The sequence below is a fragment of the Babylonia areolata genome, chromosome 3 (assembly GCF_041734735.1).
Source record: "Babylonia areolata isolate BAREFJ2019XMU chromosome 3, ASM4173473v1, whole genome shotgun sequence".
Lineage (NCBI taxonomy): Eukaryota > Metazoa > Mollusca > Gastropoda > Neogastropoda > Buccinidae > Babylonia > Babylonia areolata.
Genome location: NC_134878.1, coordinates 51,433,736 through 51,446,809, shown reverse-complemented (window position 1 = coordinate 51,446,809; position 13,074 = coordinate 51,433,736). Strand labels below are relative to the sequence as shown.

At 39.9% G+C, this 13,074-nt stretch overlaps 1 protein-coding gene across 3 annotated transcripts in view; it reads right to left on the bottom strand.

The window, feature by feature from the left end:
* The window catches only part of LOC143280087 (transmembrane 9 superfamily member 4-like), a 51,004-nt gene that overhangs the window by 11,955 nt on the left and 25,975 nt on the right, over positions 1–13,074 (bottom strand). For all 3 annotated transcript variants that reach the window (XM_076584606.1, XM_076584605.1, XM_076584604.1), the window contains exons 6-16: positions 11,740–11,839; positions 11,102–11,154; positions 9,620–9,661; positions 8,846–8,940; positions 7,859–8,011; positions 7,191–7,261; positions 5,696–5,828; positions 4,601–4,682; positions 1,751–1,826; positions 1,233–1,316; positions 447–542 (exon numbers count right to left, since the gene is read on the bottom strand). In XM_076584606.1, coding sequence (XP_076440721.1) covers positions 447–542; positions 1,233–1,316; positions 1,751–1,826; positions 4,601–4,682; positions 5,696–5,828; positions 7,191–7,261; positions 7,859–8,011; positions 8,846–8,940; positions 9,620–9,661; positions 11,102–11,154; positions 11,740–11,839 — 985 coding nt within the window. The remainder of the gene's footprint in view (positions 1–446; positions 543–1,232; positions 1,317–1,750; positions 1,827–4,600; positions 4,683–5,695; positions 5,829–7,190; positions 7,262–7,858; positions 8,012–8,845; positions 8,941–9,619; positions 9,662–11,101; positions 11,155–11,739; positions 11,840–13,074) is intronic.

Below are 13,074 nucleotides of genomic sequence, written 5' to 3'. Positions count from 1 at the left end.
GTGATGGGACTAATTTGTGTAGGTGGGCAGAAGAGGCAGAAGGGAAGTGAAATATGTATGCGAGTGAGTGTATGTGCACATGTGTATGTGTGTGCGTGCATGCGTGTGTGTGCGTGCATGCGTGTGTGTGTGTGCGCGCGTGTGTGTGCATGCATGCGAGCAAGTGTGTGCAAGTGTGTGCATACGCGAGTTGGTGACCAAGCAGAATGAATGAGACAACAAAGAGCAGAGAAAAAAACATATTTTCTTTATTTATGTAAAATTGACCTTAGTGAGATGAGAAAGAGCAAACGTTTTCATAATCTGACAAATTTCTACTGCTGAAAGAAGAAAATTAGAACAATTTATCAATCTGCTGCTCATCCAATCCAAAAAACAACAATGACAAATAGACGATGATAAAATGATAATGATAAAAATGATAATGATAAAACAGGCTGCCTTACGGTTTTTCTGAAGCCAAAGTAAAAGCCGAGGAACACAAGTGGTACAGAGATCCCAAACCACATGAAGAACAATGCCAGCATTGTTGTGAAGGGCACCTGCAATCAACAAAGAGAAAAACTTGGACTATACTACGGTATGTGTGTGTGCATGTACGCGCATTCATGCGTGCATGTGCATTAAATGTCTGAATGTCCACTGTTAATATGATTAATATGAATGGACAGGCAGGTGGGGGAACTATACATCAACCAGGACCTGTGACCTTTGTACACTGATCACAGTGACAACCACATATTCAACGATTTCAAAAGACACTAGAACTGACACTGTGCAAATATAGTGATTAGTTTTACACAGCATGAGAAGTTCAAAACAGGCCCCTGACGGGTGCAGACAAGCTAAACTCACTGAAAGGAGGTAACAACTGGCTTCAGAGTTTTCTTTCTCTTTTTTTCCCCCTGAGTGCAATTCTCAACAGCTTACCTTTTATTTGATTCAATGTTTAAAAATATCTGTGTTTTTATATGGCAAATATTGTGAGTTGTGATTTCTTTATATCTACAATAACAGCATACTTTTGTATCTACAATAACAGTATATTTAGCCCCTCAACTCAGTTAATGTTTTAGGACACACAAATTCCAGATTTTAGTGTTTTCTACAAATATACAATCTGTTGAAGGTGAAATGCTCCTCTTCCCATGATCACTAAACCACACACACACAAATGATCCGACAACTGTTGTGATATCTATTTTAATGCAAATGCTCCAGAAAATACTCACAGCTCCTGAAGAATGTTTTCCCCAGATGAAGAAGTTGAGAAGGAAGCAGACACCGAAGACAATGCTAGGATACACCGTGGCAGTCTAAGGACAAATATAAAAGAGCACTGCATTTACAAATCTGTTACAAACTAAACAGGTACATATTTCAGGTGTTCACAGCAAGCAAGGTGGCACTTTCTGATGACTCATCAGATGCTTGTCTGCACACCCAGAAAACTCAGATGGAGGACACAGTCGGTTAAAATCCACTCTCCAAGGTCAATCAGTTCCCTTTAACACTGCCATTTCCATCCTTTCCAAACCCAAACTGGGACCGACTGCTTCACTGACACAGCCTGAACCAAAAGTTGGTGCACTGCTGTCAACCTCAAGGGACCAATTAAAAACTGTGCAAAATGACATCTGTGCACAGCAATTGTGAATTATTGTTTATTTTTCTGTCACAAAAGATTTGCCTGTGTGGAATTCAGGCTGAGAAAAAGATCACTGGTTGACTGACTGGCTCCGCTCTTTACCTGGAATGCTGCTCTTTTCCACAGTGTGCCCTTCATGGTCTTGTACAGACGCGCAGCATAGTAGCCAGCAAACAACCTGCACACAATGAACACACCTGACAATGTTCAGTCACAGTGAAAGGAACATTTAGAAAGCTAGAGTCTGGACACTTGCCTTTTCTTTTTTTCTTTTTTTTTATATATTGTTCATGACTTAAAATTCTATCAACAGATTCTTGCTCAGGCAGGTAGCAAGAAACTTCCCCAGCAAAGTACACTGATGTCATTTTCAAATTCAAAGCATTAAATGTGCTGTCCGTCCATGCAATTTGGAAATGTGCAATTAGTCCCTGCAATTAAATGTATCACTGGCTGCCAAATGAAATGAGAGCAGTGTTTCAAATCAAACATTTAAGATGACCTGTCACTTGTTAACACAAACCTGAGTGAAAACAGTTAAATCTCATCCACTGCATGAAGAAGAATTGAGGTAGTCAAAATACATTCATCATTTTGGAACAATGGAATACAGCAAACAGTATTAAAAGTAGTGTTATGAACTAATTCCAAACCAAAATGGATCGCATAAATGCATGTCAAAATTACCACTGTCACTGTCAAGACTGACAACTGGAAATTGTTGTCTGCTAGTGATTTGTTGTTTTGTTCAAACACATTCGATTTGCCAGTGTTGCTGCTCTGCTGGTGGCAAACTGTTGTCTGAGAGGCTAATCAGAGTTAGGTCGCCTCTTGCTTGGGAGTTTCAGGCTGATTCATAGGTATTTTAGAGCTGAAATTAGCTAATTCTTGTGTAAGGGTGAAGACCACTGACCAGTTGACCTGGGCTGGCAAAGGCTGGTCAGGGAGATGCTATTTTTTTCTTCTATTGGTAGAGGGAAAAGATAGGAGCTATTGTTGACTAAGATTTGGAGGTCAGGGTTAACACCCCTGTTCAGAGCAAGGTTGGAGTGTCAGCTCGCCTATGGCAGGTGACTGTTGTGATAATTTGAAACACTACATCTAGAGAGACGAGCTAAGTTAGTCGCATGAAAATGGCTGTCTGATGCCAAACATAATCAGCCTGTGAAAAGCCATATCTTGCATGGTTACTTGAGTGGGAAACGGAAGAAGAACTAGGTTTGAACTGCTAGAGTGTGAGCTGAGGACAGGGGTCCAAAGAGGAAATTAATGTGATGTTAAGAACAGAAAATTAGCAGTGTTAAACTGATATGCAGGTGGTTTGCTGTCAGTTTGCTGAGTTATAGATCTACAGGAGGCAGCGTTGACTGCCAATGAGAATTAGGTTGCTCTGTGTGCACCTAACCCTATTTAGGGGTCTACTGTCTCTGAGTAAACCTCCTCACCTCCTGTGACCTGTCCTGTGTGAAGACTGGGTAAAGTTCACTATTCTGCAGAGAATACCTTCACAGAAAAGCCTGGTAGGTTTAACACTTGAAACTATTCCAATAGGCGATTGTGACTCACTGATTTGTGACTAAGTCAGTGGACGCAGTGCTGAAATGCTATGTTTGTTTCCTGTGTATGTCACTGTCAGTGTATGTATTTTAAGATAAAATGATTATTCCTTGCTGTCAGGGGATGTACTTTGCAATGTGTACTCACTGTGAAATAATGGGTGTTATTTTTTTACAGTTAGTTAATTTCCAATGTGCCCGACATGTGCAGATCTATTTAAGTACTAGTTGTGCATTGTGTGCACGGGATATAATTTTCATGAGCAGGTTAATACTGTGTGGTAGCTGATGAGCTGAGAACAGTGCTGTCAGTTTCAGCTCTTGTGTGGTAGATGTAACACTGATCTGTGGATTACAAAGACTGGCCAGTTGTTGCAGTTAAGTGTTTAACCATCTGAGCCCTTGAATGGGAAGAGTATGAGTGCGGCCAGTAGTGTTTGGCAAAGGCCCCTGTGTCCCTGTTGTCCACAGATTCATCAGTATCTTCTACACCACCAGCAACTTTATCTTCTTTGACATCTACTCCCTTTCCTCTACTCTCCTACATCTGGGTTGCCTCAACCTGCTTCTTCCACTAAAAGGGTGTTCACCACTGTCTACCTCCCCTGCCCTGCTCCACCTTCTTCCGCCAATAGGGCCAGTCAACAGACAGCTGAGACAGACAGGAAATTTTCTTCCTAAAATTACGTTTAAATAACATACTTACCGTGACCCACTAGTGCAGACTCTGGCAGAGGTCTGACATTCCTGTCCTGTGCAAACTACTATCCGCCTATGCGGAGAAAACTAAAGTAGCTATGGCCGATAACCTCTCAGAAGTAGGTAACCTCCCCTTTGCCTCCCTGACTAGCGCCCTCTTTTTACTGTGCTTTTTAAGGCGTGAGGAGTCAGAACCTGTGCAGCAACTGCAACTGCACAGTTAAGTGGTGTCACCGTGTGTGACTGCAAACTTCAAGACAATAGGGGCAATGAAGAAACAGTTAACAATCATATACTTTATTTCTTTCTGTTTTTTTGGAGGGGTAGTGGGGGGCTAGTTTGAGTGACTTGTGTGTGTGAGAAGAACATATTTTTGATTTATTTCTTTTGTGTGTTGTGTGTGTGTGTGTGTGTGTGTGTGTGTGTGTTTGTGTGTGCTTGTCTTGTGTATGGTTTAACTTTGGGGAGTATCAAAATTATAAAATAATTATCCTTTCATCAACTTCTCACTATCTGGGAAGAGTCAGCATGTCAAGTGAGAAGACCAACTTTGTCACTGGGTGTTGAAGATTTGCGATCTTGTGACAATCATCTCTTTATAAAAAAAACTCTTTGCTAAGAAATGTTGGACTGAATGGCATTGTAAGTCAAGATGAACATAGTGATGAAGTAAAAGGCAAGGCGACAGGCCACTGACCCCATGAACATGAAGAGGAAGATGCTGGCTGTCATCAGAGCACCACGGGAGGCAGGCGACAACATGCCCAGCATGGCAAAGACTGAAACACAACATACGCACCATCAATAACAATGCATGCTTCACTAGATCATTACTTTTACACGCTGTTCACACCAAGCATGAACAAGGAGAAAGGAAAACAAAAAACAATGAGTGGACAGAAAGTGAGAGGAGCAGGAAAAAAAAAAAAAAAAAAAAGTAACCATCTTCCATATTCTCCCAGCTAACAACTCTCCATTTCTCTTCTGTTTCTCTACGCCTCCTTTAAACATTTAAATAAACAGAAAATTTTCAATAACAAATGGTCTACAAACTGTGACATTTTCCTCAAGACTCAGTGTGGCTTCTTTTTGGACGAATGCAAAATGCATGCAATTCAAACAGGTAACTGACTTTCCAAAATATGGTCCCAAACCATGAGAAATAGCAGAAGACTACCCACGCTTTTGAATTTCCATGTATCTTCTTCACACAGTCTGACCAAGCACATACACTGCAACAGCAACCAGATAAATCCACTGAAAATACTGTTCAAAAATTTTTTTTTAATCTGGAGCAAACAAGCAAACTGAGAGACTGGTGCTGGAATCCTGTTGCTCTTTGTTGCTTAAATGGAGGTGGGTGATGTCTGAATGTTCATTTTCCTCAGACTCTGGAGACTCTGAAAAGCCTGGGACAGCTTGCCTTGTGTTATTCACTGAATCAGGTTTCTCTGAGTTTGAGTGAGTGAGAGAGAGAGAGTGTGTGAGTGTAAGAGAGAGACAGTGAGAGTGACAGAGAGAAAGAGAGTGACAAAAAAGCCATGGTTTTTGTTCAAGAGTGTCTTTTCTTTCATCAGCCTGTCATACACTTCATATCACGTAACAACTTTTTACAGACCAGACACTGATACCAACACAATTTTTAAAAAACACTTTTTATCATGTAGTGTGTAACCAATGCAAGTGGCTTACAGATCTCATAAATGCGATACACAAAATACGCATACTTCCATAAAACATCAGTCACTTGCACACAAAACACATACACACAAAAAAAACCATGCCGACTCACAGATGGTGATGAAAGCCATGAAGAAGACCTGGATGCCAGCCCCCACCAGAGCCGTCAACAGCCGAGCGTGGCGAGGAGGGCGGAACACATCCCCATGCACCAGTTTCCACCCGGTCTCTTCCACTGTCTCATCCTGCACTCATAATAATAATCATAATGGTAGTAATAAATTCCCATAAAATCTCACTAATACAGACCAAATCTGTTTAGAGCCACCCAATAATGCCATATACAAGCACTCTTTTTTTTACTTTTTCTTTTTTTTTTTTTGCTGCAGTTAAATTGCATAGTCTTCTCCTGTTTATCATGATTACCAGAGTTGGACACTTCTTTTTTTTCTGCAAACTGATGACTGCTGCAAAGAGATACTGAAAATAGGACAAGACCACACCATGAACTGTGAACTATGTCAGTTGCTCAAATGCTGAACAATATTTCCTCAGTAATTAATAGCCTCCTGTTTAATAAAAAAAAACTTACAGATACAGTATTCATAACCACTTATGCTGCAAAACTATCCTCTTATTACAATAGAAATGTTTCCTGCTCTCTATCAGGATAAAAATAAACATCTTGCAACCGTAAACCCATTTTATATCACTTTGGAATGGAATTTTGCAAACAAATGCAAATTTTGCTACATCAGAGGTAATCTGAAACAAAATATAAGTAACTAGATATAGATTATCTCAACATTAGACTGTACACCAGTAACTATCAGCTGATAATTATTCTCTAAAACCCTTTTCATTTGAAAACAGAAGTCAGGATAACATGATCTCTGAGAAATATGCTCCTTTTCAATTCAAACTGCAAACTGTGTAGGGAGGAAGGTGGTTGAATGGTTAATGTTTACCTGCCAATACAGTGTCTGCAAGGGTCTGGGTTCAAATCCCACTCTCGCCCTTACTCCCACGTTTGATTGGAAAATCAAACTGAGTTTCTAGTCATTTGGATGAGACAACAGACCGAGGTCCTATGTGCAGCATGCACTTGATGTGCAGAAAAAGAACATATGGCAACCTAAGTGTTGTCCTCTGGCAAAATTATACAGAAGAAATCTACTCAGATAGGTACACACATATATATATGCATGCACTTAAGGCTTGACTAGCATGTTGGTTTATGCTGCTGTCAGGCATCTGCTAAGCAGATGTGGTGTATGTATACAGATTTGTTAGAATGCAGTGATACCTCCTTGAGAAACTGAAACTAAAACTGAAATTTACCTTGGAAAATTTTTTATCCTTACCCAACCATCTGCTCCTTTGGAACAAACAAAACGTCTGCCAAAAATAGCTGAAAAGACAGTTCAGCCATGCACTCCTTCATAACAAATAAACAAACAAAAAGTCCGACACAAAAAAAAGGCTAACAAATCCAAACTTACAAACTTCTATTATCAACCAAAGACTGTTTGCCTCTACTCTTCACAGGAGAAGTAAAAACCTAACTCACGGAATTATCAGCACAACAAGAATGAATAAGCCCTTACCAGGTCATCATCTTTGTTGTACTGGGCAATGTCACGTCTCAAGGTGCGAACCATGATCATGGTCAGAATGCCTGCAACAAAGAGAGGAACAGAGACACACTGCAGTGCTAGTTTTGCCTTGCATTATTACAGCTTAGTCTTTTGTGAAGGACTATGACTCTCCAACTTGGGGGCAAAACTGCAGCAGCTCTTTGTACTGCAGCCATAGCCGCTATTTGGCCTTTGGGAACTATCCCAATGCCTGTCCTAAAACCCTCATGGCAGAGAGAGTGGGGATGTAACTTAAACAAGACACTCTCTACTACAATCAAGTACTAGCCCAGACAGTCTGGACAGCAGCTGCCTCCTCTGCTGTTCTGATGGTCAGTCAGACAAGACTGAACATCATAAATCTTCACCATTCACACACATTTTGGGCTGGACATGCATAGTTCTTTTCAATTAAAACATTTCCCCATGAAACATATTAGCTTTTCTTTAAAAAAAAATCTGTTCTGTACTTTCCAAAGACTTTAATGATATCAACTCCCGAAACAGGATAAAACAAAACAAAAAAGACAAAACAAAAAAAATCCATCAAAAACAAAAAAACGACAACCAAAAACAAACAATAAACCAGGTTTCTGCCGTACTGACTAAGAAAAATTCAGCAAATTGTGCCAACTGACCTGAAAGGAAGAAGACAACGACGACCGAGTTGATGATGGAGAACCAGTGGATCTGCACATCAGTCATGGCCAGGTAGATATCCCAGCGGGAGGCCCAGCGCACAGTGGATGGCCGCCACTCCACTTCGTAAGAAAACATCACCTCTGTCTCTCCTGTACCATAACACAAGAAGTATCAATGATTACTAAATTTTCCAGGAGTTTAGAGATGTCCACTGCAACTATGATCTATGCTTCCCACACCACATGAACAGCAGCACTTTGCTGTTAGACTTTCTCTCATTGAAAACACTCACTCTGTCAACCACTCTGCCACGGTCAACTCTTAACCTGGTTGCATTGACAATGCTGAGATATTTATCCCAGTACCACAGCTGGTCAGTGGGTCAAATGTGCTGGTGGAACACACTATGAAATCACTGTACTGTACTCAGCTTCAGTGGAGGTTTTCCACATGGTGGCCTAAGGTGGAGCGATGATAATAATTAATATGCCCAACTAGAAAGTATTTTGTGTCCATCATGGAAAAGATTTTTACTTCCCCCTCCACACAATGTGAGTGGTCTGGGTGCTAGTATTCTGAATGAGATGATAAAATTAAGTTACATATGCAGCATGCATTTACCACATGAAGAAGAACCCATGGCAACAAAAGGGTTGTCCCTGGCAATATTCTGTAGAAAAATATCTGCTTTAATAGTAAAGCAAATACACCTGCAGACAGGAAGTAGAGCTGCACCATAACAATAAGCTGCTCCAGGACAGTTTCAAGTGATCTATATTCATGACGTGTGCCAAAGTAAGGAAAACCAACATTCCACACTGCCTGGGCCACTAGTGAGCAGTTAAGCAATGGAAGCTATCAGCAGGCGCCACACTGCACAGTGAATATTTCTCAAACAATCAATGTTCAATGACAAAAACCGGCAAAAGAGGGTAGGTACTTTGATACAAATGATTATGCTTACATTGATACTCATCTCTCACCTTTCTCGTTCAGTTTCTGTGGCAGTGGTTTTTTATCTGCAGACTTCAGTGAGCACTGTCCTTTTGTGTCCTTGTCCAGCTGCTCCATACCAACACTGTTGACAAAGCACAAGAAGTGTGCAAACAACTGGCTTCATTACATATACGCATGTCTGTTGAGATCTGAAGTGTGCACAAAATATTAGGCAGACAAGATACAAGGTCAATGAAATATAACAGTTACTTACTGAAGGAAAAATCAAATCCAGTTCTATCTCATCCATCCTGCACTGTTTAATATTGTGGTCAGAATTCACATTAACTTATCAATTCCATAACATAAGCTGGTGTATTGATATCTACATGTGTCACCCAAATTCGTGTGGCAACCAGAATATCTTCTTTTTTGCACACTTGTCATCTGACAAACAGATTCAGGAATTTTCAATGTAACTGGATTTTGTTTGACTTACAATGCTACCCCTTTCCTCTTTTCTGGAGTAACACTAATACAGATTCCATGCTGCTGCAGGGATATCCAGTTTTCAGTACACTTGTGGACTGTGTGAAATCAGCCATTCACATGTTCTATTTTATTTAGACATGAGGTGGCAGTAAAGAATCTTCACCCTTCTTGCTTCACTCTCAATGAACACTTTCAGTCACAAAGCCTGAAGCACAAACCCTTTATTTCATTTTTATGGAATTAAACATGTTGCGATTCAAAGTTACAGACTTTGAAACATTAACAAATTATTTCTAATATAAATTGAGAAGTGATATGTCTCTACTAACCTGTATGGTTCCACTTCAAACCCTACTACACGGTGATCTTGGCTGAAAATTGAAAAAAAAAAGTTTATTAAACACAAGCCATCAAGCAACCCTTCAAAACATGAACATTTTTCCTCCCCAGCCTCCACTCCCACATAAGAAAATCAAATAATGTACCTCTTTTGAGACTTTCATCAGAACCCACTCCATGCAAAGGAAGAAAAACAAAATAAGGTACACATGCATTATAACTTCTCTCATGAAACTTGAAAGTAGTTTCATATTTGCAAATCAAGGCTGAATTAAAGCAATAAACTCTTAACATGGTAACAATTCAAACTACATAAAAGAAAAAGAACAGGTTCATTGTCATAATCCAGTGAGAGGTCAAGAAAAATCTGAACTCCTGGAGTCCAATAAGAAAACTTGACACAGAGTCCAGTAAGAAAACTGGACAATCATCTTTTGATATTTAAGGTGAAGGTTGCAGGACAATTTTCCAGTTCTGCCATAGACTGAAGAGTGTCATGTGCTTTATCATTAGCATCTGCCTCAATAATGCCTGCATTATTGGAACCTAAACAATAATGTTCGATGACTGCTCACCTTCAGTTTCAACACTGAATTATAGGATCTAAGTTCTTTGTTTTTGGCATTACAAGCTCACTGGTCACAAGAGACTCTTCTTATATACACACAAAGAAATCAACTATAGGCTTGTAATTGACTGATAAGCCAGAGTATAAAGAAGCTTTTGTTTATGGGTATTTCCATGTGGTGACTTCTGATAATTTTTCAACTTGTTTCCAAACACCAACAATATTATACCATGTTTTTCTTTTTAGTTTTTTTTTTCTTTTTTTTTTTCAGGTCATGCTATTCAATGTGCCAGATATGTCCACTTGTTCTGTGATTAATTTTTTCCATCAATAAGATGTTATCACAAGTGAAGGGGTCCAGATCAAGGGAAAAATGACTGCCATACTGCAAGAAAATTATAGCATATTCACACGCCCAACTTTTAATATCTTGTTCCTGTACTAAATTTTCCACTGAAAACTTGATCATTTCCAGGCAGGCAACTTTACAATAATAATAACCAGCTGAAACACAATATAACAGAAAAAACTGTAACAAAGCATAAATCAAAAATAAAAACTTCAGATCAAACTTCTCAACAAGAAACAAGAACAGAAAAAAACACAATGATATATCTGTACCTTATGCTCCATGCAGAATATTCAATTTCAACTAATTTCACCAATTCTTAAGATCGTTAGACATATGTAAAGAATGTATTCAGACCACAAATGAATGTCACAACACTAAAGATTGTCAGTAACATGTACATAATTTAATAAGTGAATGTCACGACAAACAATGAATACCGCCCTTCTCACCCTCCCAGCACCACTAAAAAGTGATTTTAGTTCAGCATGTGACTCACTTATGCATTATTGAACAAGGCAAGGTGATAATGAGCAGAGCAGGGCAACCACTTACTTGTTTTCAGTATGGTAACTGAGAATCAGCTTTAGATGGTTATTCAAGTACACCTGCAAATAATGCAACAAATACTGCAATGAGTGCAAATCAACAAAATAAACCATCCACTTTAGGCCTAGTATAAAAAAAAAATAATAATAATAAAAAACATCCAAAGGTCTTCAGAATAATAAAAACCTTTCTTGCATACTAAGCTTAGATATTCTCCTGGTGCTTAATCATGTATAGTGTGTACACATTTTTAAAAAAATCAAACAAAACAAACAAAATCCCTCATTGTGTCGATCAAATGTGCTTTAATAAGGCAACGGTTCCTTTTTCCATTAAAGCCTGTAACCAAATCGATGTCCCGTGCTGTCACTGTCTCAGATCACTACACCACAGGTTAAGAAATATGGATATGACTCACTTTCTTAATGATGACTGTGACAACTAGGTCAGACACTCGGAAAGTAAGTTAGAAACTAGTGCATACGTTCATACACTCACACACAAAAATGTAAAGACTAAAAAGCTAAACACCAAAATATTACACAGAAAACCCATAAAGCCAAACAACCAAAAAGTACGTTCACACACACACACACACACACACACACACTGACACACACACACACACGCTTGTAATGCCTCACATCATTGCCAGAGACAAAGCCCAACTTGTAGCCTTGTTCAACTTGTGGATCTTTGTTCTCCATCTCAAACTTGGTGGCACATGGCAGGTTGTCCACAATCCTGAAATTCATCAGTCATCTATTGGTAACACACAAAAAAAAAACAAGAACAGAACAAGCCACAAAAAACAGCAAAGAAAAAAAAAAGAGAAAAACCGAAAGAGAAATATTTCAAGCTGCAAAACTTTCAAGCAAGTGTGCAGTACAAAGTGAGTTATAAGCGTGGTCTGTGAGGGATGTTCATAAAGATTTCCCCTGTCCCACTTCCCATGGACTGAGAGGAACTAAACTTCACACACTTTTTTGTCTTTCTCTACACAGGAACCACCAAGGGTGACACACTTCTCCCATTGCTTTATGCAGCTGTGAAGACCTTGCCTGTAGAAGTCTGCAGGTTACGCCAGAAGCCATGACTTGACCTTGGAAATAAGCATTTAATCATCTGGGAAGTGCTTGTCTTTCAAAACGACTTCATGGTTGGAAAAAGGTGGAAGTCAGATGGTGTGAGGTTCAGAGAATAAGGAGGGTGAGAAAGGAAAGGGTTTCATAGCTGCAGGACCATGCTTCTGTCTGGGCAATATGCGAGTCGTGAACCAGGGCGTTGTCTTGCAGGAAGCAGACACCTTTGGTCAACATGCCACACCTCACTGTTTTGATGGTCTCCTGCAATTTCTGCAGCAATGAAGCGTAGTATGTCCCAGTAAGTGTGGTACCCATTGCTTGGAAATCCATCATCACTACTCTGCGCTGGTCCCAAAAGACTGTGAGCATGAACTTGCCTGCTGAGGACTGGACAAGTGCCTTCTTCGGAGGAGGCGAGTCAAAATCTTCCATTGCTTCAACCAGGCTGTAGTCTCTGGATCATAGTGATGGACCTATGTTTCATCCTACGTGATTAGTCTGTTGAAGTCCTGCTTTCTTTTTTTTTTTGGTACATGGCCACGTGACTCATTCCTGCTTCTGGAAAGGTGCAAGCAACCAGGGAATCATCATGCAGACAACTTCCGCATGTGCAAATGGTCATTGATGATTTTTTTTCCCACAGACTCCACACTGATCTTGACATCTTGGGCTAGTTGGCGAGCAGTTATGCGGCGATCCTCCAAAATGGTGGCCTCCACTTGCCAGATGTTGTCTTCATCAATGGCAGACTGTTGTCTCCTGGGAATGGGAGATGTTTCCAACAATGTCCATCCACACTTGAACTGTCTACGCCAGTGCTTGACTACATCATATAAGTCTCTTTCATCTCACTGAACGTCTATCTTGGTGTGCAGCCTCTAAAGTAAAGAAACC